At 37.3% G+C, this 27,628-nt stretch overlaps 1 protein-coding gene across 9 annotated transcripts in view; it reads right to left on the reverse strand.

The window, feature by feature from the left end:
- Window positions 1-27,628, reverse strand: part of HNRNPC (heterogeneous nuclear ribonucleoprotein C) — a 46,973-nt gene that overhangs the window by 15,155 nt on the left and 4,190 nt on the right. For 3 of the 9 annotated variants that reach the window (XM_081229660.1, XM_081229654.1, XM_081229658.1), the window contains 3 exons: window positions 5,350-5,627; window positions 2,336-2,450; window positions 1,698-1,745 (listed from right to left, as the gene is read on the reverse strand). In XM_081229660.1, coding sequence (XP_081085786.1) covers window positions 1,698-1,745; window positions 2,336-2,450; window positions 5,350-5,590 — 404 coding nt within the window. In that variant the 5' untranslated portion in view covers window positions 5,591-5,627. Of the gene's footprint in view, window positions 1-1,697; window positions 1,746-2,335; window positions 2,451-5,349; window positions 5,628-25,882; window positions 26,313-26,652; window positions 27,172-27,628 lie in introns of those variants that run through there. The other 6 variants (XM_081229662.1, XM_081229661.1, XM_081229656.1 and 3 more) reach the window with 5 other exon arrangements.

Here is a 27,628-nt window from a genome sequence, read left to right on the forward strand (position 1 = left end):
TAAAAGCATAATAATATTTGAAGGTTATTTTATAATGCAATCTGTCTTCCACGTTCCTTTAGTCTTCATAACAACTCTATTAGTAGGCATTATTATCTCCATTTTAGGGATAGGAAAACTGAGATGACATATATGACTCTGGTCATAACCTTTTCCACTAAGTTTTTGGATTCCTCAATTATTCTTTTCTCTACTCTGTATCAGCTGCCTCCCTAACATAACAATAGGTAGTAGAAATGTCAAGTTTATGTCTTGAAATATTCATGTGAATTTCATGTTCTTCAGGGTATGACTAAGGACTAAAGTGACTAAGTAGACAGATTTAACCTCCATTTACATAACAGGAAGCAGAGTTTTCAGCACATCTCACAGCCAATTTCCCATCTTCTTAAGAATCTAACAGTTGATTCAGGATGTTACTAACTGTATCTTAATCTTGTGAATAAAGCATCTTCAGGATGACTTCTGAGAGAAAACGATACCATTTTCCTAAGAAGTTTTTCCATTCTTAAAATGTTTGTTTCCCCAACAGACCTCGGTATATATTTAAATGAGCTCTATTTCCAGCTACTATTTGGTTACTCCATCACTCATCAGAATTCTTTTTCTACTGGCTGAGATTAGAATGGAAGGTCAAAGACATTCCTTTTCACTGACACTCCATAATATCAAGCAATACAGAGAATAATTAAAGGGATTCCCTTGCCTCTTGAAAAACTAAAAAGTGAGGCCAACAGTGGTGCTGTCACCAATTTTTAAGACCAAATAGCAGTGGTAAGAAATTTGAAGATATTTCTGCAAACATCTAAATGATTTCACTCTTCTCTGCTGTCTCTAACTCTTTTACTCAATTTTGAAATTCCTCACCTAAAAGAGCTTTTCCCAAACTTATTTAGAGTGGGATGATAAAGGGATGGTCCAAGTTTCACTGCCTCACCAAGACAACTAAAAGTAAAACTTTAGAGGACAATTCTCATGAAGGTAGAACTGTACACTGTTAAAATTTTCTATGCACTCAAAGTCATACATAACTTATCCCTATCCACACATCTACCAATTTTCTCATGACTTTTTCAAATACAAATGCTATTCTGCAGGCACAAGAAATCATAATCATTATTCCAACCTCCCTGCCTTTTAGAACTGTATCATCACCCCCAATCTACAATACAAACACTTCAACATTAGCCCCTAAAGCAATCTGTATTGTTAATTCATTATATATGCTTAGTGCATCCTATTTCGTATTGGTTGGTTTGCTCAAAGGAGACTATTGGATTTTTAAGGTTAGGAATCATTTTTTATAGTTTTGCTGTAATCCCTTACAATGCAAAACCAAGGGGCCAGTATGCAATAGGGAAATAATGAAGAGAACATGATACTGCTAATTTAGTCCCATTTCATCACTAGGCAAGTCAGTCCTTATTTTTATGTGGCAAACAAATTAAAACATTTGCCCTGACAATATATATAAACTGATTCTTTGAAATCAACAGAAACGACACCTTAGCTAGTCTACCTCTGACGATTTTGGGGAAGGTATTTTTTCATTATGTTCTGGCAGAAAGAGGGGGTTTTATTTGAAAACATGTCTGTTATTCATTATTACAAAATGGAACATTACTACGCAATAGAAAAATAAAATGGTTCTCACTAGACAGCTTCTTTCTGGAATAGACAAAACATTTTAAACATACCTGTCATAATAATCCCGTTGAAAGTCATAGTCCAAGTCAAAAGAGGAGCTGAAAAATAAATACCGAAGAGGATTAATTTGGAACTGTTGATGTAAATTCACAACAGCAGATGGGAAAAAAAAAAAACCCACGCTAAACCAACCCAACAAATAGATCAATAGATTAGCATGAACTAACACCCAATCATTAAACAACAGATCTCTAAATTCCAATCACCTTAGGTCACTGGCCATTCAGTGGCCAAACTGCAAATTTAGGTGTAAGATTGCTAAAATGTCAACACACAACGTAACAGCTAAAATAAGAACATGGAAAAATACAATAGTAAATTAAACATTTTTATGCCATCCTCCTTCCCTCTCTCCCTCCCCAGCTTCTTAGAAGCTAAATAACTCCTCTTGAAGGACTGTAATTTATGCTTTAAATACCAAACTACTCTTTAATAGTAAAAACCTCAGGGAATTCTAATAATTCTCTGGGAAATGGGGTAAAAGGAGGTATATTAACACAAAATTAATAAAGCATTACTTTCGCACATATAAAACATACTACAGTTAACCCTCCCCACATCCAGAAAACAGATAGAGAAGATGCCCACTGATGGACACAATGCAGTTATAAATAATAAAGTTCCGGACCTGAGTAGAGGGGACGGAGAAGGGTGTTCTGGTACTGACCCGTACATCTCCGCTGCAGATCGTTTCACACCTGCTTTTCCTCGGTTCACTTTTGGCTCTGCGGCCAGATTAATATCTGAAAAAACAAAAACAAAAGCTTTAATGACACCTCCGTTGAGGGGTAGGGTCGAGTGGGGTGGTCCTCAAACTGCAGCTTTTTAAAGTGTACGTGGCCATACACATCAACAAAGGTCAAAAGATGTACCTCACCTTTCCTTGTCATATAAAAAAGGCTCAAGAATTTTTTACAAGGTTTGGACTTAATCTTCCATTTCTTTGTCCTCTGTTCTGTACCAACAAAGCATTCATTATGCAAAACACATTAAGTTTGTCTCTGGTACCTTCTACCCTCAGCTCGCACACTTCAATGAGGAACTCTCACCATTCAGAGAGTGCTCACTCAGTTACTATCAAAGAAGAAAAGTATCAGTGACCAACAGTTGCATTTCCAGAAATGATTCTGTGCATTTAAAATAAGCACAAATATTAGGGATGAGTAAATGACCTCAGAGATATAAATATATAGCAATTCATGAATTAATATGGTTGAAGTATGGCACCCTCAAAATTACCCCCAAAAGGGAATTTTAATTCTCCTTACAAATAGGATAACCTGAAAAGCTGCATATAAAATACTTAAGAAATACTGTGCAAGGCTGCCCTCGTGGAGCAGTGGTTAAGAATCCGTCTGCCAATGCAGGCGACACCCGTTCAAGCCCTGGTCTGGGAAGATCCCACATGCCGCAGAGCAACTAAGCCCGTGCACCACAAGTACCGAGCCTGCGTTCTAAAGCCTGCGCGCCTAGAGCCCGTGCTCTGCAACAAGAGAAGCCACCCAATGAGAAGCCCACGCTCCGCAATGAGGAGTAGCCCCAGCTCGCCGAAACTAGAGAAAAGCCTGTGCACAGCCACAAAGACCCAACACAGCCAAAAATAAAAATAAATAAATAAATTTACAAAGCAAAAACAAACAAAACTCTATTTGGAGAAACTATTAAAAAAATAAAGAAATTCCGTGCAAGCAGCGAGATGCTTAAGTAAACAACCTTTACATGCATGCATACACACTCCAAGAAAAGGGAAAGACGCAAAAAAATAAAAATAAAAAATCCTAGTTTCCATATACAGCGTAATTTTTAAAATACCTATGCCAGAGTGCCCAGCTGCTTACCATGCCACTCACTACCTACGAAAGAGTTCATGTTCTCCCTCGTATTTTAACAGAAGAGATCATTTGTCAAAAAACAATTAGCCAAAAGCTAGCCAGCTCTCCAAAACTCAGTTTAAATGACTGAAAAACAGACATTTAAGTACACTATTTGCTAAACACCATTACATTTATGAATAATCTTCAGAGTTCTTGGCTCACTAAACATTTGTAATTTTTAATATGTAATGTTTATTAACAACCTTGCTTTTTACAGTTTTGACTTTGGAATCCTAAGATTTTACAAAACTAAATATAGAATTTTTAAATCAATTTAAAAATGTAATAACAAAATGAAACAGAACTAAACTATATATCAAGTTGATTATACAACCTTATAATTATTTCATGTGATTCTAAACTACAATATAGTTGACTCTTGAACAACATAGGGGTTGAGGCCCTGACCCTCTGCACAGGTGAAAATCTGCACATAACTTAACAGTTGGCCCTCCTTATCCATGGTTCCGCATTGGGGGATTCAACCAACGTTCCTGTAATACTGTAATACATATTTATTAAAAAAAAAAATTCCACGTATTAAGTGGATCTGCGCAGTGCAAACACATGTTGTTCAATCAAAGGAAAACTGTACTAAGTCAATATCCAAAATAGAATATATAGTAATAAAATGAACCTCAAATCTAAAATAACATTTAGTAATCTTAACTTTGGTAAAAACACCGATATGATTGTTTGAACCCGTGGTACAAAGTGCACGTAAAAGCATACGTTTTGTTTTCTTAAAAAAGTAGTAAGTGTCTCCTATTCTGCCCAAGATGCAATTGAAATTCAGTAACAATAAACACTCCCGGTATAACAGGTTTCTAAATAACTCCCATTAAAAGGAGCCAACACTCTTATGAAAAAGGGACAAACTCCAGGATAGATCAAGAAATACACAGATGATCTGAAATATCTCGTGGTACCAGAAAGCAAAGAAGCAATGCAAGGTCTCAAGGACACAGGAACCAACTTGAAGGTTATCGATCCACTGGCCAAAACCGAAATATCCTGAGCTCTAAAGAATGATTTGCAATGGACTGAACATATGTAATGCGATCTAAAGTTCAGAATATAAACTGTTTCTCAACAGAGCTCAGATCTCATTTCTCAAAATCTGAACATGCTAGATCAGAGAACCCTACTGGGAGAACCAATATCTAAAACAACCTTTTATTGAGTGTAACATACTGAACTAGAAGCTTCTCATGAATCATCTCAATTAATCCTCTCAATTTATCTAATTTCTCTGACAACTCCGAAGTATTATTACCTCAGGTAAGAACAGATAATAAACTGAGGTCCTATTACCTTCATTTTAACAAACGAGAAAAATTAAGGCTCAGCCAAACTAGGTAGACTGCCCAACACATAGTTGTGAGGCCCCGACATACAGCCCAGCAATCTAACTCTAGAACACATGACTAAGCTATACTGTCTTCACCCAGTCGACTGTGTGCAGTAAGACACAGCCATTTTAAGCAGCAATAGTACCTTATGAAATATCACTATCTCCCCTACCTTACTCAAGACTGCCAACTAAGGGTTATCCAGTCTCTACTAACACAAAACGGCCTGGTAAGTAAAATCCTCTTTAGCCTATGAAACCTATAAACCCAACAGTTTTATTAGGCTAATGTCAGTCGTAACATCCAGAACACCTCAGACTGTTACATTTATGGAGAGGGAGACAAAGAGAAGACATGAACAACTCGCAGATCTGAATTATATAATCAATGAAAAATTAATTCAACCCAGACCTTACCTAAAACCTGGCCAGCAATCATTCTGCCATCCTCTCCTGCCACAGCAGCCCGGGCATTTCTCTCATTAACATACTGAACGAAGGCAAAACCCTTATGAACAGAGCAACCCACGATTTTGCCATATTTCGAGAAGATTGCCTCCACATCAGATTTCTTGACCACAAGAGTATTGAGATTCCCAATGAATACACGGGAGTTCATGGAGCGAGGATCCGTCTTGTTGGTAACATTGCTGGCCATTGTCTTTGATGGTAAGGTGCCTCACAAAGCTGAAAAACTGAGAAAAAAAAGGCATTCAGGTGAAAGGATGTAAAAACAAAACAATCCTTGATAAAAACCTGTTCTACTCTTATTTTGAACCACTGTGACTACCTACTACCTTATTTTGAACCACTTTCAGTCAACTGAAAAGGATCTCATAGCAGCAAGTATATTACTATTCAGAGACTAGAGCCCCCTGAATAAATCCTTATAGAAATTCAACCTCCTCTTCTGTAGTATATTCCTGTTAGACTATCCCTGGGGGCGGGGTGGGGCGGGGCGGGGGGAATCCTCTTCACAGATTATTGGCAACACAATCTTCTTGGGCATTATTAATTCCAAGTGACCTCCCTGTTTTAAAGTCCTCAAGCAAATTAGAACCCCCTAAGCTCTCTACCACTGACTTCTTGTTTTTCACCTTCCCAGTCATGCTAACCTAACTATTTCTTGCCATCTATCATCAATAACTCCACCTTCTTGCACACTGCTTTTACTAAAATGAGTCTCACTCATTCCCGCAGATACACAGAACTCCAAACTCTGCCTGCAAACTCTTCTTCAGCTAGATGAATGTGGACAACTGACACACTACCCTTCAAGTGTAATTAACTTTATTATACAAAAGCAATAAACAGAACCAATTCATTCACTCTGGAAATAATCTATTTCCAGGTACTTCAACTGATTTATAGTATGCCATAGATACCTCAGGTACCAATACCATCTTTTTTACAAAATGTAGTAATTCTTTACTATTTATGTGAAAATATAATACAAAATATAGCTGGGACATTTAATAATGCTGGATGGTGATGATGATAAAACTACCAGGTAGAACACTGCGTGAATCAAAAAAGAACCAGGAGACGGGCTTCCCTGGTGGCGCAGTGGTTGAGAATCCGCCTACCAATGCAGCGGACATGGGTTCGATCCCTGGTCCCCGAAGATCCCACATGCCACGGAGCAACTAAGCCTGTGTGCCTCAACTACTGAGCCTGCACTCTAGAGCCCGTGAGCCACAACTACTGAGCCTGTGTGCTGCGACTACTGAAGCCCACGCGCCTAGAGCCCATGCTCCACAGCAAGAGAAACCACCGCAATGAGAAGCCGGCGCACCACAACGAAGAGTAGCCCCTGCTCGCCGCAACTAGGGAAAGCCCACACGCAGCAACGAAGACTCAACGCAGCCAAAAATAAATAAATTAAATAAATTAAAAAAAAAAAAAGAACCAGAACCAAGGAAGAGGATACAACTTTCCTCAGGCCGTTTCAAAACAAAAATGATCTTTATGTATGTTACAGAGGCACAATCCTGTAATTACATGGAGACTCATGGTATCATTTTAAAGTGCAGATGTTTTGACATTCTTTAGCTTTTGTATCAGTCTACTGCTCCTTCCCATACCAAAGTTATAAAGAATTTAAGATGGACCCGCCTTAGATTTAGAGTAACGTTCTTAAGATTATTTCCCATTCATCCCTTTGAAAGGTATTGATAACAAATTAAACAAATTAAAAGATACCAGCGTCTAGTATCGTTTAACTTTCCAATCCTCAAGATAATCATAACAAACTAGTTTTCCTGGATTATGTAAAAATGTTTTATATATACATACATGTAAAAAAAAAAAAAGACGGTATAACATTTATACATGACCACTACCATTCTGACCCTTAAAATACCTAGTCATTTCATAAGCATACTGATTTTAAAGCTGTAAAGCTCCTATCCTTTCTGAAATTCAAGAAACAGCCTGTCTCTACTTTGGCTTCTAAATTACACCTTTATAAACAGTTAATTTTTTGACTAAGCAGTAAAAATTTACCTCACAGTGGCTAGCGAGAATCACCAACAGCCTTTCAACTTAAGTGGGAGCACCAGAAAGTTTTAGAACATCAAGAGGAATCAAAGTGGGGACTTAAGCCAGTTTTCAGCAAATGTTTTTCACAAACAATAAATATACCAATAGCAAATACAGATAAAATCTCCCTTTAAAAAAAAATTTTATTTATACTTGGCTCCGTTGGGTCTTCACTGCTGCGCGCAGCTTCCTCTAGCTGCGGCGAGCAGGGGCTACTCTTCATTGCGGTGTGTGGGCTTCTCACTGCAGTGGCTTCTCTTGTTGCGGAGCACGGGCTCTAGGCACATGGGCTTCAGGAGTTGTGGCACGCGGGCTCTAGAGCGCAGCCTCAGTAGTTGTGGCGCACGGGCTTAGTTGCTCCATGGCATGTGGGATCTTCCCAGACCAGGGCTTGAACCCATGGTCCCCTGCATTGGCAGGCGGATTCTTAACCACTGCGCCACCAGGGAAGCCACCCCCCACCCCGGGTTTTAATGAGAAGAATAACCATGGGTAAAGCATGGAGAGCGTTTACAACAGAACTTGGTGTCAAAGCACCCCAACCAAAACTCCAAAATGCACGCTAAGGGCAAGCCAACAGCTAACATGCACGGTATCTATCACTGTGGGAGAAGCAAAGAGAAGCAACCGCGAGCCTAAAAGACCCAGAAATTGAAAAATACCAAAACACCCAGGTAGTATTTATTGGAAAGGAAAAGGGAACCAATGCCAAAAAAGCAGTTCCAACAGGGAGAATTTTGCCTGCTCCAATAGTGGGTGAGTACAAGGTACTGCAGCTTATCGGTCTGAAGGTGCTAGAGCAGCTCAAGTCTCTATAAAATCTCAATACCAACTCAGAAGCCCCATATGCACCATTCCTTTCTCAATCCCTTTCCTCCCCCTAAAACTCCTAATTTTACAGTAAAATTACTTTCTTCCTTTTAAAATAGTTCTATTACCTAAATGTATATCCCTGCATACTACAGTCTTACCCATTAAAACAAATTTGATGTGTCTTTTAAGGCTCTTTTTATAAGTCCCCCTTTAACTTAAAATTTATCTGTTGAAGAATCCTGGGCATTTGTCCTGCAGTTTTTTCCAGAATTTCATACCCTCAGTATAATTCCACATATTCTTCTGTCCTTTATATTTTCAGAAATTGGAGGCTGGGACCAACGGCTTGATCAGACTCATGTGTAACACTTCTGTAAGATTATATATAGGTGGCATTATCTTTTTGTGATGTTAGTAATGATAAAATTCTACCAGATCTCTCTAGGCATTATGGTCCCTCAAGCTTCTAATATATTACTTAGAAAGAACTTGGAAAATAGTTTATCAGTTCTTGCATCTTAGTAACAGTTTGCCTGTGTCCTTTATATTTGTCAGTTTCACTGGGTATAAAAATCATTGAATAACATTTTCTTTCCTTAAATATTTTACTCCATTTACTTCTGGACTGTCACAGAATCATTCCAAAGTGCAAACCTTGCTGTCAAAGTTGTATTTTTCTCAACTTGAGTAGAAACTGCAAGGTTTTTGCTTTATAGTAACTCATTAAGCTTTTTTTCTTTTTCTTTTTCTTTTTAAAGACTTGACAGAAATGGAATAGATATAAATGAGTGCCTCTGAGGCTGCCTCAGGGGTCACAGAAGTTTACACTTTGGAGTCACCCTCATAAGACAGGTCAATTCCTCCTCGCTTTTTAAACATACTATCAGTGAAGGAAGAAATGGGAGAAACTGTTCTGACTGGGTTAAAACTCAGACCCAGAGGATATAGTCTTAAAGAACTATATCAGATTTTAAGTGTAAAAGCAAGTTGCAGAGAAAGGGGTCAGTTTTTGCTTTTTACTTTATGCAGAGCTGTAGCATTAGGTTGCACTGGGTTGGCCCAAAAGTTCGTTCGGTTTTTCATAAGGTGGTATGGAAAAACCTGAATGAACTTTTTGGCCAAGCCAACATTCTACATGCATTTTTGTAGAAGATTTTTAACTCAGTATTCTCATTACCAGCAATTGCAGTCTTTAGAAAAATTACAGATTACTTTAAATGACACGAAAAATTACGATAAAATGTTTAAGTTAGAAAGCAGTATACATAATTATACAATACCTAACAGGAGGCATATATACCTACCCACATAATAATTGTGTGCCTAGGAAACATAGGGCAGAAGTATTTAAAAATACTGTCCCATGGGTACTCTTGTGGTTAATCAACTGTTACCACCTTCATAGTTTTTTTATATTATCCAAATTTTCTACAATGAACATGTAAGTTTTTTATTTTGTTTTTAGGAAAACATTTTAAAAGTACCTAACTCCTAATCAGGAAATGCATTTGAGAGAAATAAAAAAAAGGGCCCGTCACATTAGTAACAACAATCCAAGTTCTTTAAACATTTATTTTAATAAAAACTTTCAAATGTTTTTTTTTTCTTTTTCAGGTTCTGGACGCGCAGGCTCAGTGGCCATGGCTCACGGGCCCAGCCGCTCCACGGCATGTGGGATCTTCCCGGACCGGGGCATGAACCCGTGTCCCCTGCGTCGGCAGGTGGACTCTCAACCACTGCGCCACCAGGGAAGCCCAAAACTTTCAAATGTTTTGAGAACATCAAATGTACTAATGTACACTAACACTCTTAACAACACTGTTACATAATGAAGTAATGTTAATTCACATGAATTAGTTTTAACTTTAACAACCTATTCTACTGTCTCCGTGAAGAATAATGTCTAGTTCACGGATCCAGAGTTTATAAACCACAACTTCTTCCACTTTTTGAAAATCAGATGTTTCTGGCACATCATAAACACTCAGCAATTTCTGAGTACTCTGGTCACATCCTGCAAAAGTTTTCTCAGCAATATCATTAAGATAAATTCATTCTTTTTAAAAACTCAATACTGAATACTACAGAAGAGCTAAGTAAATAAAAGTACATAGAATAAAAAATACACAGAATCAGTTTCTTTCCTAAAATTGGTTTCAAAGAGTAAAACCAAAGGTGTAAAGATTTCTGAAATGATTATGGTCCCCTGGATAGTCTGCGTCCGTCCCGTTTAATTCAGTTAGCAGAGATCAAGTGGATATGGTTACCAAAAAAGCAGAATTCCACCACAGCGCAGACAACAGAAAATGACTGAGTATTTTCCTAGAGGCTATTGGGTGGCAGTACTCAAACCTCTAGCTCATGGATGCATGCACATATGTGTTTGCATAATATTTTTTTCTTGTCATCCCAGGTTCTTACTTCCACAATTTTTATCATCAAAGTATCACTAAGACTGGTGAGTAAAAGTCAAAACCAGGACGTTGTTACTTTTATTGCTTTATTACACCAAAGGATCTATGTGTCCATTTGACCATGTTTTATGTTGAAGCAATAAAAGCAACAAGAGATTTTAGTGGCAGTGTGAAGGACAAGAATTATAGAAATGTATTTCTATTCCCACTTCTACCATCCCAGTCATATCCTAAAACTGAAAACACAAAATCTTACATCAATTGGAATACAAGCAAACCTGTCAATTTTACTTCCAACTGTTCATTCTGAACCTGAGCTATTGTGCTCTCTGCCCTCTTAAGAGGCAAACCTAGCTTGGATTGTCAATCCAGTTTAAAATTTGGGAAATGTTTATAACAATTACTCCATTTCTCTTAAGTTCACAGTAAAGAGCAAGTAAATTCTGCTGGGAAGAAATATGGCAAGGTGGGAAAGGCAGATTGTGCTGACAATTATGAGATGTTAAGTTTCAAATGGTCCGGAAATGCAGGTTATGAAGGTCCTGGAATTTGGTGGGAGCTGGGCAAGAATCAATTCATAATTGGAATCAACCTTTCAACTCCCTTGTCTTTAGGTACTGGGCACTGGAACTCCACCTTTAGTGGAGAGGGGATGGACGATAAATACTTGACAAAGCAGTGCCACTCATTCAGACTGTGTTCAGTATCATATGTAGGCATATTTCCAGGGAGGATGGCGGGGGAACACACAACAGAAATTAACCCCCCACAAGATATTTCTACTGAGCTTTTCAGTCAGTCCTCTACCTGTGTGCCCTATTCAACAGGCTACTCACATTATACTTACTCATATCACATTATCCGTTGGACCAGAAAAAAAGAAATTTAAAGATGGCATCAATACAGCTTATCAAATGTCAGATCATACTAACTAGAGAACAAGGGAAATAACTTACCTTGGACTAGGAAATTCAAAACTCCACCTTAGAATTTTATCACTATCCCTTAAAACCTAAAATAGCCTCTACATTCAATTTAAATTAGATGCAACTGCCATATGCCTAATATGCTATTTCCCATCTTTCTTTGAAACCTTTTAGACAAAGTGTCACCAGATGGCAGCAATGAGTTAGCAAATTTTTAAGATGGCAATCTTGAGTCCAAAGACTTCCTATTTCAGTTTTCCACAATTTCTTATCAAGAGTTTCTCAGTACCTTTTGGATACTATAAATAAATATCTCTGCCTACTTAGAGCAGCATCTCCTGGTCTAAATTATTTTCCTTTAACACACTTAAGCTCCTATTTTATTCCTTAAGGACCCTTGTCCCTGTTCCACACTACTTTCCTGTTACTCTATCTCTTCCCCATCCCAACCCTGTTCTCTGCTTCCTATGTGTCTTTACTGCATTCATCAACTATTTCCCTCTGGCCTCTTCAGAGCACAACAGTAAACTGCCCATATGTCTGCAAAATGTTGGCCAGTGTACAGTGGGCCCTCCGTATCGGCAGATTCTGCACCTGTAGATCCCAACCAACCATGGATCAAAAATATTCAGGGGAAAAAAATTCTAGAAAGTTCCAAAATGCAAAACTTGAATTTGCTGCACAACATTTACATTGTATTTCGAACCATTTACATTGCATTATGGTATTATAGGTAATTATAATATTTAGTATTATAAGTAATCTAGAAATGATTTAAAGTATATGAGAGGTTGTGTATAGGTTATATGCAACATTACGTCATTTTATATAAGGGACGTGAGCATCCCCAGATTTTGGTATCTGCCAGGGTCCTAGAACCAATCCCCCTCGGATACCAAGGGACTATAATTTGCTCCACCCCACAAAGCTAATTATTCATCAAAACACAGACATGATCTCAAAGTAAAGACTACCACACAGAGACTACTAAAAACAGTACATGGTGGTATTTTCAGGCCACAAGAACACCAAAGTTGGCCATTTTAGATAAACTATGCTAATTGCTATGGTCTAAGAACTGAAACTAAGAATATTCAAGATAAAAATTAGGGGGAAATGCATAATTCAATAAATGGTACCTGTGTGTATATATATATGTATATACACACACACATATATATATAACTGAATCACTTAGCTGTATACCTGAAACTAATGTAACACTGTAAGTCAACGATACTTCAATAAAAAAATAAATTAAAAAAAGAGAACAGGGCTTCCCTGGTGGCGCAGTGGTTGAGAGTCCGCCTGCCGATGCAGGGGACACGGGTTCGTGCCCCGGTCCGGGAAGATCCCACATGCCGCGGAGCAGCTGGGCCCATGAGCCACGGCCGCTGAGCCTGCGCGTCCGGAGCCTGTGCTCCGCAACGGGAAAGGCCACAACAGTGAGAGGCCCGCGTACAGCAAAAAAAAAAAAAAAAAAAGAGAGAGAGAACAGATTATAAAAGTGAAAAATAAATAAATAAATGGTGCCTCAGCCATCTAAAAACAAAAATTGGGGACCAATCTCATTCTATACACAAAAACAATAACAGATCAAAATCTAAATGTAAAAATTACATATGCAACTGTCAAAACCTGTAAGACAAAAAACTCAACAGTCCCCCCAAAAATACGAGTAACAGAAAAAAAAAGGGCAGGAATAAAATAATAAACATGAAAAACTGTTTTAAGAAAAGCATATTGAAAAAGACTTAGACCACTTAAAAAAACTGTTAGATTGGTGTAGATTATATAAGAATTGATTCAGACAACGGTCAATGTATGCCAAAGCACTGGGTGAAAGCTTGGTGGGAGGGAAACAGGGTTTACACGGTTTCAAAGTACTACCCAACAGACTACTCACTGATTAAAAGAGGAAAAAAACGTACCTTTACTATAGAAACATGGGTCACCACTTAAACCAAGTAATCTGACTTATGCTTCCTGATTCCACAAAGTAAGAAACATACATTCCCCTATGCAATATTCTTGGTAAAATATTTGACTTGAACAGGGAAACAATCAGGCAATTTCAAGATTGTGGGGACACTATACAACACACCTGGTTGGGACTCCTCCAAAAAAAGAGCAGGAGGCCATTTCTAGATTAAGAAAGCAACGTTGTGGGGAAGAGACTTTTTTTGTGAAAACGAATTTTAATGTGGACTGTATACGAGATAATATTGAACTAATGTTTATTTTCATTGCTTTGATAATACTTTGATAGTATAGATTATCTTTATTCTTAGGCAATACAGCCATGTAGTTGAAGTTCCCATGTGAAGTATCACGCTTGTAACTTTAATATCATTCAGGAGGGAAAAAAACATACAGAGCGAACATGGTAATTTAGACAGTTGCTACCAGAAACAAGAACAGGAGGGCTGAAACACAAGGATGGTGTATTTTACAAAAGTACGTATTACCTGTTCAAGTTTTTTGAAGAGACCCTATTATAGCAAATGTTAAAATGATATATACCATGTCACACACTCTTGAGCAAGTTCCCAGAAAATATTTTTTCTGTCAGATTTGCTAATATAAGAATGATCATCCAGTGGAGTGGAGGAAGAAACTGGCACTTCCACTGCTATAACTAAGTAAAACCACTACAAGTTTCTGTAAGTTCATTTGAAAATTCTTAATTAAACCTAAGTGCCGGGGCTTCCCTGGTGGTGCAGTGGTTGAGAGTCTGCCTGCCAATGCAGGGGACATGGGTTCGAGCCCTGGTCTGGGAAGATCCCACATGCCGCGGAGCAGCTAGCCCCGTGAGCCACAATTACTGAGCCTGCGCGTCTGGAGCCTGTGCTCCGCAACAAGAGAGGCCACGATAATGAGAGGCCCGCGCACCGCGATGAGGAGTGGCCCCCACTTGCCGCAACTAGAGAAAGCCCTCGCACGGAAATGAAGACCCAACACAGCCATAAATAAATAAATAAAAATTAAAAAAAAAAAAAAAAAAAAAAACCTAAGTGCCAAGCAATGGGTAGGTCAACAAATCTGTATTAAGCAACTGATAATGTTAAATAAATTTCAGGTTATCTATTTTGGAATTGAAAAAGAAACTCTGACCATCTTTAAGTTTTGTAAATTCCTGTGACAAAAAAAACAAAACAAAAAACAAACAAAAAACCCCAGCCACTTAACAAAAGATTGCAGAAAACTTACGAAGTGAAAAATGTTTACAATATAGGGGTTCTGAAACGATATACAGTAATGATTCCATGTTGGTAAAAATATATTATGAAAATATAAAACATATATAGGGAGGGACTTCCTTGGCGGTCCCAGTGGTTAAGAGGGTACAGGTTCGATCCCAGGTCAGGGAGCTAAAATCCCATGTGCCTTGCGGCCAAAAAAACAAAACATAAAACAGAAGCAATGTTGTAACAAATTCAATGAAGACTTTAAAAATGGTCTACACTTAAAAAAATCTTAAAGAAAAAAACCACATATACAGGGGTACAGGTACATCTGTAGCTAATGAGATACCAGAGTGGATCAAAACATCAAAATACTGAAAGTGGTCATCTTTGAGCGCTAATGCTGTAAGTAAATATTTTCCTTCTCTGCATGTTTCCTTCCAAGTTTTCTTTAATAAGCATTTCATTAAAAAAAAAGATGGTTCCCGTCAAAGTAACGCAACAGAAAATTTTAAAAATGAAAGTCTTTAAGAAAATACTCCCAGAACCTCAATGATGAAAAAACCAAATTATGTAGCTCAATGCCCCCAAATTCTTCAGAGGATGTTAAAATTCCCTTGCAATCTCCTTGCTCACCAATTACCAAACTTCATGAACTGCCACTAAAGTCAACGAATTCACAACCTGAAGACACTCAATTCTAAAGCTTAATTGGCTCTTAACTAATTTCCTCCCTTAGCTCTTCTCTTTAACGTCCATTCATTAGCAATCGAACTTTTTTTTTTGGCCTGTGCTGGGTTTTTCTTGCTGTGCGCGGGCTTTCTCTAGTTGCTGTGAGCGGGGGCTACTCTTCCTTGTGGTGTGCAGGCTTCTCACTGCTGTGGCTTCTCTTGTTGCAGAGCACGGGCTCTAGGCACACGGGCTTCAAGGAACATGGGCTTCAGTAGTTGTGGCACATGGGCTCAGTAGTTGTGGCTCGTGGGCTCTAGAGCACAGGCTCAGTAGTTGTGGCTCACGGGCTTAGTTGCTCCGCGGCATGTGGGATGTTCCCGGACCAGGGCTCGAACCCATGTCCCCTGCATTGGCAGGTGGATTCCTAACCACTGTGCCACCAGGGAAGTCCCCTCGAATTATTTTTTATTTGACTGAAAACATCTTATGCAAACTGTTCCCTATCCTAACTTCCATAAAAATAAGACATGATGCATTATAACAAATACAACTTAACCTGTCAATGTCCCTCTGAACACAGCAGTCCAAGTTTGGTTGCTCTTGCAAGAGTGGAACACATTGTAGATGCTATCCAGATGCTATAACATCTGCTAACTTTGGCATTGTCAACACATGCAGAATTCACTGTTAAGTGCAGGGCTTTGCATTTCAGATACTATTTAATCCTCTTATATCTAGTTCACAATCCCTGGGGTTCCAGCCTGAAGAAAATCTCAAACCTTGATTTTGTTGTGTAAAATACTAACAATCTCTCCCAATTATATACCCTTCACTGATTTGTTCAACATACTGTAAGCAGCCTCACCCATCATTTTAAAAAGTTCAGTAAGGGCAACACAATTTTCCTTCAAGAGTGAAAATTTTTCTTCATGCTATATATTAGTTTTGAAACAGTGATAATTAGTAAGATCAATCTCAACTGAGAAATCCTTCTGCATATGTCTGTACACTGAAAAGCTCCACCCTGGTTTACTTCTGAACAGGACCCAAGTTAATAACTTAAATTGTAAATGTTTAGATACACCTATTTTTAAAAAAACATTTTTAACTGAAAAGGTAGATACAAAGATACCAGTTCCCACAGTCATGCCAAACCCACCGTGACCAAACTATGTTTAAAGTAATGACTAACCTTGAGATGAGAACTTCCTAAATAATACAAAAAAGTCCCCATACTAAAATATACCATAAATAAAAAGCAAAAAACTGATGAAATGTATGCAATACATATTTGTCCACAATTCAAGTTCTTAATACTGTATAGAAAAATAAACACATCCTAATGGTTAAGAGCTTAGAGACTTTGGAGTCAGACCTGTTTCAAACTCAACCACTTCTGGTGTGCATTTCCCTCTCGAAAGCCAACCCCTTCAAACACCAGATTCTTCAATCATAAAATGAGTACTGTTGATAGTACTTGTCTCATAGGATAGGTAGGACTGAGGTGTAAGTGAAGTAAGGTATAGAAAACAATGAACATAGTGCCTGGCACACAGCAAGCGTAGCTGCAGCAGCTGCTCCTACTACTTCATCACTTACTATTATTGGTACATACCAACAAAACATGGGACAATGACAGAAGAACACAAAAGATGATTAACAAATAATACTAAAGGTCTATGGAGATTAGCAAAAAAATCAGTATCACCATAAAGGAGACAAAAATTAAACCAAACACTCTACCTACCAAACAAGAAAAAAACATTTTAAATTGAAATGGTCACTTCCATACATTATTTCTGACAGTATGAACTGGTAACCATATTTTCAGAAAACAATTGGACTATTTTATCAAAAATCTTAAAATAGTGCATGTTCTTTAAAAACAAAATACCCAAAAACAAAACCTGTGCATGTTCTTTGACTCAGTAATCTCACTTTGAGAACCCATCTAAAGGAATCAAGGATGTGGACACATTAACAGTGAAAAATGAGAAAACAAGTTCATATTACTAAGAGGCTGACTAAATGAATTTCAGTACATCAGTCTAACTGGATATAAGCAGCAACATCTGAAAACAACTTATTGACACCAAGAGATGTTTAAGATGTTAAGGAGCATACACAATATACAAGTTATCTAGAAGATCATACACTGAAGTGTTAGACATCTCAGGATGTGGCAAGATTGTGAGGTTTTAAAATACCTTTTTTTCCAGTCTTTAATACCGTATTAACTTCATAATTCTTTCATTCTGTAAAGACAGCTTCATCCACCCTGGAATTTAATGACTACAATATATGGCTTGGCCGAAAGTCAGCAAAGGTTTTCTATAACCCCATAACAGAAGTTAGAAAGTTGTGTGCTTCCCTTCCTCAAGAGCTATTCAGAACTATATAAAATCAAGGAAATGGGCATCTCTAGGACAACAAAACTTTCACTGGATACTGCATTCCATAATTTGGGGTCTCTCATTCATTGGCAGTCCTAACAGACATAGATACTGGGTATAATTCCCTGTGCTATACAGTTAATCCTTGTTTTATTTTATGTATACTAGTTTCTACCTGTTAATCCCATACTCCTAACTTGACCCCTTCCCCATCAGTAAATGTTAAGTCACCTCTATTCTGAGTGTTACATCACATTTAAGGGGTGGGAGGGAAAAAAAGACAGCATTTTAGAACCCAACATACTCTTAACTAGGGCAGCTTCTATACAGTAAAACTCCCCATCAACAAACATCTATTTACTCTGGGAACATTTTAAGCCCCTTGAAAAAGAATTTCCTGAATCTACGAGTATCAAACAAGCATTAGGAATATGTCAGAGAATGCTTTTCATAGGAAAAGAATTAAGATTAACATTTCAAAATTACTTCAATAAGGTCAATAAATCTCGACTGTTTTCAGCAAAAAACACTGAAAGAAAAAGCAAACATGGCAATCTAAGTGAAAAATAGAAATTCATTATTCTGTTTTACTAGCTTAAGTGGCATTGCCATTTATCCAGCCTGCCTGTTGGAAATTACTTGATTTTTAATTCTATTTGTAATTTAGGAAGAGTCATTATTCAAATTTTGCACATATAATGGTCATTTAAAATACTGCATTATTTCAAATTTATGTAAAACATGGCTACTCTATGATCCTCAACTCTGCTCCCCAAACATCATAAACACTCTTGCCAGAAACTTTACCAAAATTTACAACTCCCAAGCAAGCAATAAAAAGGAGTGAAAGGATAGGGCATGAAATTCTGTATGTCTAAGAAGCTTCTAAACGATGATGATGATGATGATGATGATGATGATATGCTGTTGCTGTAGCACAGACCATATTCTGAATAGCAAGGGTCAACAATATTTATTCATAAGACTTCATTTCTTTATTATCTTGTAGAAAGCTTCAGTTTTATGAGTAAACTCAAAGTGAGCATTGACTTACAACAGATACACTTTTAAAAGTCTCCCCAGGAAACACGTTAGGAAAAAAAATCAAGATTTTTCAGATTTTACAAAGATAATACTGTGGTTTTGCTATGTAACACCCAGTGGGATCTGGGCAAGCATCCAGCTATCAAATAAAATACATTAATATTTCTGCATTAATACATATGCATAGTCACTAAATGTAACAGATTATAAATAATCTCATGTCAACTGAAGTCAGGTTTTGTCATCAAATGAGTCTGTCAAACTGATGAAAAACCTTTGTCATAGATTTCTGAATTGCGAACAAAAGACTTCACCAGTACAGCAAAATAATTTTTTATAAGAAAATAAATTTTAATAAGAAAACCTGACAAAGTTACTACATCATTCTCCATCACTCAGATCCAACCAGCTAAAATTTAGAATTATTCCTAGTTTCAGAACTTAATAGTAAAATGTATATGAAATATAGTGGAATCCCATCTTTTGCTATCCTGAAAACTCAATTTTATCACACATGAGGATAATCACACCAAGATTCTCATTCAAAAAAATTTTTACACTTATCTCTAATAAACAGAACTTCCCAAATTCTAGGAAGAACTAAGCAAAACATAACATGTAAGCAAAAAACAATCATCCACATTACCATTCCCGCAGAAATAAAACACAACTGGAGAATGCCTTATTCAGTCCTCAGAGTAGTATTTTAGGGTCTTAAAATATATTTAATCTATTACATGTTTTTGTGTGATGATGACTGGTTATTTTTAAAGCCCTTATCTTTAAAGAGACATTGAAATAGCTAAGATGAAATATATCAAATATTTATTTACTTCAAAACAACAGGAGGGGAAGGGATTGGATGCAGGTATAGATGAAACAACATCACCCAAGAACTGCTAAAGCTGGACAAGTTCATGGAGACTGATTATACTATTCATTTTTGCATGTTTGAATTTTTTTCACAATAAAATTAAGATAGCACTGAATATATGCATATATACACATATATACGTATCTGAGAAAAAGAATTACACGTGAATCTCAAACTATACACAGAAATATAATCAAGCTGGTAGCACCTCGATAAATATTCTTACTCTTCAAATTATACTTATCAAACACCAAGAACACTTACATTTCAGGGTCAAACCCTGAAACACAAGCAAAAGATCCAAGTAATTCACAAAACTATAAGTTAATTATTAGTGGTCACTTACATTGCCAATAAGTAGATAAACTGTTTTCACCTTTCTGGAGAGCAACCGAGATTGAAAGTTTTTAAAACATTCATGCTCTTGAATAATTGTACTTCTGGGGCATAATTCTAAGAAAATAACTAAGGGTATTGACAAAATCTTAGTTGTAGGACTGTTCAATTGTTTATAAAAATTGTTTGTAAAAGGGAAAATTGGGAGAAAACCTAAAGGCCCAACAATAGAGTACTGGTTAAGTAAAATATTGTACAAGTATGCAATGTAATACTATGTAGTTAACGAAAATTTTTAGGAGAGCTGTTATCTAATAACATCTTATGTTTGTGCTGAAGAAAAAAATTATTACTTAAATGTACGTGCCATATGTAGGATATTACTTTTTCAAACGCCTACATATGCAAAAAAGGTCTAAAAGGACACATCAAAACCTTTTATTTTGGATGGTTAAGTATGTCTTTTTTGAGGGGCCTGCATTACATTTTCTAAATGTTACATGAGCATGTACTGCTTAATTTGGATTAAACCTAAAATAAAGATGGGGGTATCTTCTCTTAAAAATCCACATCAATCTTAAGTCATTTGATTAGTCGTCCTCTTTAATTTCAGTAAAACTACATCTTAAACAGCACAAATAACTGTAATTCCAACATAAGAAGCCAACAAAATTTCAAGGACAAGGGAAAATTTTTCTTTAGAAAGCACTTTGCTACCTCAATTTTAGCCATAAAGTTTTTTAAAGTTATCACAAAACCACTTAGGTGAAGATGACTATATATTTAAAGGATTAATATAAGGAATTACAGCACACTATGAATGGTTACATCATTTTCAGAATATAGAATTTTAATTAGAAGGCTAAGGGAAGATTTTCATTTACTATGTATTCTACTAAACTATTCCTAAATGTCACTCCAGACTAGTTAGAAAAGCCTAAGACTGGTTCAATGAACTTCCAGGGAGTTATATTAGTTCTGAAATCAACTCAAAAGCTGTAGGTTAATCTAAATAATAAGCAGGAAGAATATTTCAGACTGGTGAAATTGGAATCAGATTAGGTAGAAAAACTCAGATGTCCTTTAATCTGCTATGGCTACCTCTTAAAAGACAGTGATGCATCCCCACTGGAGAATAAATTTTTTAAAAAATGATAAAGTTCTTCCAAATTTTGATTACAGCTCCATCACAGGCAATACAGCAGCCTATGCCCTCACATGCTAACATGACTCATTCATTCCATCACAGCCAAACCTATTTTAAGGCTGTTTTTACAACTTAACTATAAAAACTGCTTACTAAACTACTACACAGGCCATAGTTATGCTATTTATACCCAGACACAAAATCCAAAGAGTTGATGTATACCTACAACAAGGAGTTTTAAGTTTAATTAGAAGGAAAATAATGCTGTGTTGCTCATTAAGCCTTTGAGCACACAAAGCAAAAGTTTTCTCCTAATCCTCCTAAATCCCTCTCTTGTCCAGAAGTAATCGATCAATGTTGTTTCCCGTGTATCTTTCCAAATATTTCTCTATATCTTTACGTAGTAGAAAATAAACTTCTATAATATGTGAGTTAATGAAAAGAGCTAATAAAAGGCTAAGTAAGAGAAAACAGGACTGAGGCAGTGGCTTTTGAGTAAGAACCTAAACGAACTGAGGAACCCAACCTTCTCAATGTCCAGGGGAAGAAAATTCCAAGGAAAGGCTTTGAGGTAGGAATATCTAGTATGTTGAAGTCTCAGTAAGGAGGCCAGTGTGGCTGGAGCAGAGTAGTATACCATTAACAAGGGAGGAGGGGCACAACAGATCACGTAGGGCATCCTGTAAATCACAGTAAAACTTCTGACTTCAACACTGAAATAGCCAGCTATTAAGTGAGTTTCAAGAAGGAAACTACTCAGGCAATACATTTTTCAAGCATTACATTTCAATGGGATCAATCTAGTTACACATTGGTGTATAGGGGCAAAAGAAACATAAACCTATTGCAATAATGTGCAAGACAAATGATGGCTTGAAATTGGATCAGGCCATAGCAGAATGGGTGGAGAATTCCTGTTATATTTTAAAGACAGAGATGACAGCACTTTCTACAATGCCAAAGGTGAGGTATGAGAGGAAAAGAAAGTCAAGGGTGGCTCACCAAAGTCTGGCCTAACTGACATGAAAACTGGAGTTTCATTAACCGAAATGGGCAACACTGCAGAAGAAACTGGTTTGAGGGAAGAACAGCAGGAGCCCAGTTTCATACTTTTAAATTGATATACTTAACATTCAAGAGAGTTGTCAGGTAGGTAACTGGACAGATGACAGTATGTCATTCAAAAGAGAAGTCCGGGTTGGTGATATATGCATGGGAATCACCAGTTTACAGATAGTATATAAAATCATGGAACTGGTGAAATGACCCAGGAAGTGTGAATAGAAAAGTGGAAGAGCTGAAACACAGAGCACTCCAGCTGAGTGGGAGAATAGCCAGAGAGAGAATAAAAACCTGGAAGTTAAGTAAAAAAATGTTTTAAGGAAGAAAGTGGCTCGACTGGTTAAATCACACCAACAGGTCAAATGTAATTGGTAAGGACTGAAAAAGAACCACTGGATTTAGTAACATCCCTCTGGGTTACATATTTTTAAAAACCATAAATAATACAATTATTTATTTTTTCTCCCAACTGAAACTCACTTTTAAATATGTTTACTTCCCTAAAGAATGCTGTCACACCCCAAGAGTCCATAAAATTATACTACAAAGCTGTATCTACCTAAACAGTTACCTTGGACACTTCATGCCATTTAAACAGTTGTGAATTGAACAACAAAATATTTAACAATGACATTTAGCTTAAAACTTGCCAAAAATAGAAATCCAGAGCAGTTTACTTTTTCTTTTTTGGCACTTTAACCAAATGAAATTTGTTTTCCTAGAATACTTCACATGTCAAGTAAAGCACAGTCCGTCTAGTATGACTAAGAGTTGAAATCTGCAGGCTTAACTGCCTGGGTTGAATCCACGCCTCACCATCTATTAGGTGTGTCTAACTTCGGGCAAATTATTTAAATTCTGTGCTTCGACAGTCTCATCTCCAAAACGTGAAAGACAATAATATTTACATAAGGTTATGATGATGATTGAGTTAACACAAGAACTTTAACAGCGGTGGACACATGGTAAAGTGTCCAGATCATTACTTCCAAAAGGAAGAAATTCAAGTTTTTCTACTTCATTTTTCCTTTCAAACAGGAAAGCTATTACGTGAAGTCTGACCCAACAGGGGTATTACAGAAATAACTAGTAACTTCCTAAAGCCTAACTAACCTATCCTCTTCAAACTCATTACATTTGCTCATTAATACAGGCATCTCGGAAAAACCAGGGCAAGTGCCCTCAGGCCTAGGATTACTACTTTCTTCAAGAGGTGAACAGATAGTGGCCTACTATAACAGGTCTTCTAACTTATTTAGTCCTACTTGCACTTAGTCCTCATTACTAACATTCTCCACACAACAGCCTGAAGGAAATTCCAAGAAGGTAATCAGATCTCTCCAATCTCCAAAGTCCTTCAACAGATTCTTATTGTGCCCAAGACAATCTAGATCTTAAACATGGACCTTTTAAGGACCTGTACACTATGACTGATACTTACCTACTTTTCCAACTTCATCTGTTACTCTATGCATTCTTGGTGACTATTCTCCAGTAGCATTTCTTGCTCTGAGGCCAAGATTTCCCCCCCAATACCTGTGCTTTCATGTAAGATAATCTACTTCCAGACCTCAATTAAAACATCAGTTCCTTTAAGGTCTCTTCGCTAGCAGCACCCTCCCACCTCCATATTCTAAATTTGGTTCCCTTAAATATCATCTCACTCTGTTCTTTTCCTTCAAGGATCTAAACTGTGAAAGTGCTATTCACTTTATTTCTCCCCTCAATGGTCTATAATATTCAAGAGGGCAGGAGACAGTATGTTTTGCTCTTCTGTATGTGCCCAAGTCTAATGGTGATTTTCAGAATAAGCACTCAAATGTTTAACGAACATCTCTAACTTGAAACCTGGGAGTCATGCCAAATCCCTCACTCTTCCTATCACAGCCACCACCAAATCCTCCTAAATTTGCCCCCTTCTAATCCCAATACCACTGCTTTTGTCCAGGCCAGGTCATTATTCTTCCTTCTATTTTAGTATCTTCCTTATTTATCACCTACTCCAATCTTATTCTCCTCTATGCCATTTCCACACTGCTATCAGATGACATTTCTAAAAATGAAAATCTGATGTCACTCCCCAGTTTAGAATCTTTCAATAGTTCACCACTGGTTTCTGGATAAAATACAAACTTCTTAGCATGGCATTAAAGTTTTTATAATCTGGCCTTAACTCTCTAAGATTCAGTTCAGCTCCCTTTCTCTTAAAAGCATTTCCTGACCTCTTAAAAGAGTCAATTAGGTACCCACCTTTGCATGGCTCTAGCCTCTGTGCCCACCTCTATCACATGGTGACATTATCTCATCCATATGTCTCCCTCACAAGGCTATGAGTCCCTGAAGAACTATTATACCTTTTTGCATCCCCAAAACCAGAAGAACATGACCCATAAAATAATGGATTTGTAAAATTAAGAAATTAAGCTGAACCTATAGTGAACAACAGCCACACAATGACAGTAACAGAAACAGAGAAGTAGAAACAGCTTTCATACAAAAGAGAGTATCAGTAAAACTTGGACCTATAAAAGAAAATTTTCCATCCCTCTACCAGATAACCTCAGGACATTTTACTTAACTTTCTCCCATTCTGTTTTCCTTTGAGGTTGCCTTCAGTGTTCACTTTAGATTTTACTCTTTCAGAATGAGTAAGGGAAGGGGTCAAGAATGTGATCTACCCTAGTACCCACAGAACTAAATATACCTTTAAAAATCACTCTACTTCTCCTCCCTGCCCCATTTCAGCTCAAAATCTATTAAAGCAACTCTAAAGTGAGTTATCAAAATATTCCACTGTTGTCAGTAAAATACTACAGGTTGCTAATATTCTCAACTCCTTGGCTATCCACATCCTTATTAATCTCTGCATATTTCTTGTGAATAGACGAGATTCATTCTTTCTTATTACCCTTGGGAACACAGTGGATTCCCCAATACCTAGCTGGGCCACAAGTCATCACTGAAAAAGAGGTCACTCCTAGATCTTTCCTGATTTGGATACAGAGATTATATAGATTTTCCTGCTTTCTGAGGAAAGTACTTATCTTTTTATTTTTAAAAACCTTCCAGTGAGATAGCATTTCAGTATCACAGCATGCTTCTTGTGCTTTGATTCACGTTAAATTTTAATGATAAAAAACAGTCTTAACAGAATACAATCCAAAATTGTTGTCACAGACCCAAGGAAGATTACTCTAAATAACAGAAAATTTTTGCTGACTTGCAATAAGCTAAGAAAAAGTACCACCTAATATGTCTGTCTTGTTGCTAATCATTAAAACAAGTCGTCTTCATTCTAAAGTATATGCGAACTTCAGCTGCTCTTTCCATATATGAAAAACTCTCAGCAAGTCCCAGTTTGACACTCATAATTCCATTAGTTTACAAAACCCTGAAGTGGTCTCCCTTAGGAAACATCTCGAGATACGCACAAAAACCTTAACCCAAACATTTCCAGGTAGAAGCGATCACCTACACCACATCAACTAAACTTAAACCAGTGTATTTCTTAGTCTCTCCAATGAAACCAAGTGGACCTCACACCTCTTACCATCACCCAGGAAGGGTGTGCATCTGTTCCGAAGGCCCCCCTGGCTCCAGGTCATCCTGGCTGCTGCTGCTCCAGGCTGGGCATCCATGTTGCTGCAGCTTGTGGTTTGTGAGGGGTAGTGTACAGGAAAAGCAGGATGGGATTTCAAGGGAAACAGGAGGGAGATGGCTTTCTGGGAAAATGCCATCACCAACTTAGGTGTTAAGTAGTACCACACACATTTTATTGCAGCACAGTTTAAAAATTTAACAAATGAAAGATTAAAAATAAAAAAAACAAAAATAAAAAAATTAAAAATACAGACGACGTCCAGAGATGCTCTAAAACAGTTAAGTTAAAGATCAGGAAAAATAAGGTCACAGACTTAACAGCCAGTAAAATTCTTTCAAGCGTGGGGAAGGGGATGAGGGAGGGGAGGGGAGGGGAGGGGAGGGGAGGGGAGGGGAGGGGAGGGGAGGGGAGGGTGGGGGAGGGGGTTGGGAGAGAAAAGGTTTATGCGATCAATCCACTTAAAAATGCTAATGCCTTCACTTTCTCTCCCAAGATGCAAAACTCCAAAGTCAATCAGGAGGCCGGAGAAATTCTTATGAACATTCAGAAAAACTCGATTTTAATCCGGTTAAAAATCATCAGTGTCATTATCATCATCATCATCACCATCATTAAGTATAATAATAAATAATAATAGTAACTAGTAACAACAATAAAAAGGAAATCAGCGGAAAGTCAGGAAAAATGTAAAAAAAAAATTGGAATAACTTACTGTAGCTGAAGATCAAAAAAATCTCACTGTAAAAAAACAAAAATAAAAATAGCCCAGATTAGAAAAACGGGAGGTGCAAAAATGTCAAGTCAGTAAAGTTCATTTCTTTTCTCTTTCCAAAAGCAGTTTCCACAAAAACCGCAAGGGTAAAGTTCTCAGTAGCAGACAAGCAAAGCCCTTTCCACATCATCAATCAAACTTAAAAATACACGAGGAAGTTGAGAGGTCAGTTTATGAGAGGCTAAAAGGCTCCTCCTCCTCCTACCCAACTGCTGCAGAAAAAATAGAAATAGAAATTTAAAAATTACATCTTAAATCCAAGTCCCGTTTTTGGAAACAATTAAAAAAAAAACACCTGTAAATTTGCCGTAGTGCACACCAAGTTGCATCATTATGTTTAAAATGTCTTTATAAAATCAGTTTTGGAATGGGAATGTGTGTGTTCTGGAAGGGTGGGGAAGGGAAGTTAAAAATCAAAGCTGAGCTCCAGTGAGTAGGGATGGGGTTCGCCTTGCTGCCCTGTGAAAGGAGAAGGGACAGATTGAGTCAGAGTTCCTCAGAAATGTTGTGCCCTAAACCCCCAAGACAGAAACATCTGTCCATTGCATCTAACACATTTTGGTAAAGCATACATCCCACTGGGATGGGGAGAGCTTCTATAGAATCATCGCCTCTACCAGTGACTGTCCTCACAATTCTTCAATGTCAGCAGGTGCCTACAGTTGACTAAATATGCACCTGTATTCCCTTAAGGGTCTCAAAAAAAGGTCCACATTCGAACATTCAATCTGATAATCAGCAGTTTGGGCAAAGAAAATATAGAAAAACCATGTCAGCAGAGGAAGAAGTGAGCAAATATCAAGATTATGAAGCAGATTCATGGGTTTTAAGTCCATGTAGCTTTTACTATGATACAAACTGAAGGGGAATGGTCTACCCTGAAGATACATACTAGAAATGACATCTAGTTTCAAAA

Source organism: Mesoplodon bidens (assembly GCF_964165515.1).
Source record: "Mesoplodon bidens genome assembly, chromosome: 3".
Lineage (NCBI taxonomy): Eukaryota > Metazoa > Chordata > Mammalia > Artiodactyla > Ziphiidae > Mesoplodon > Mesoplodon bidens.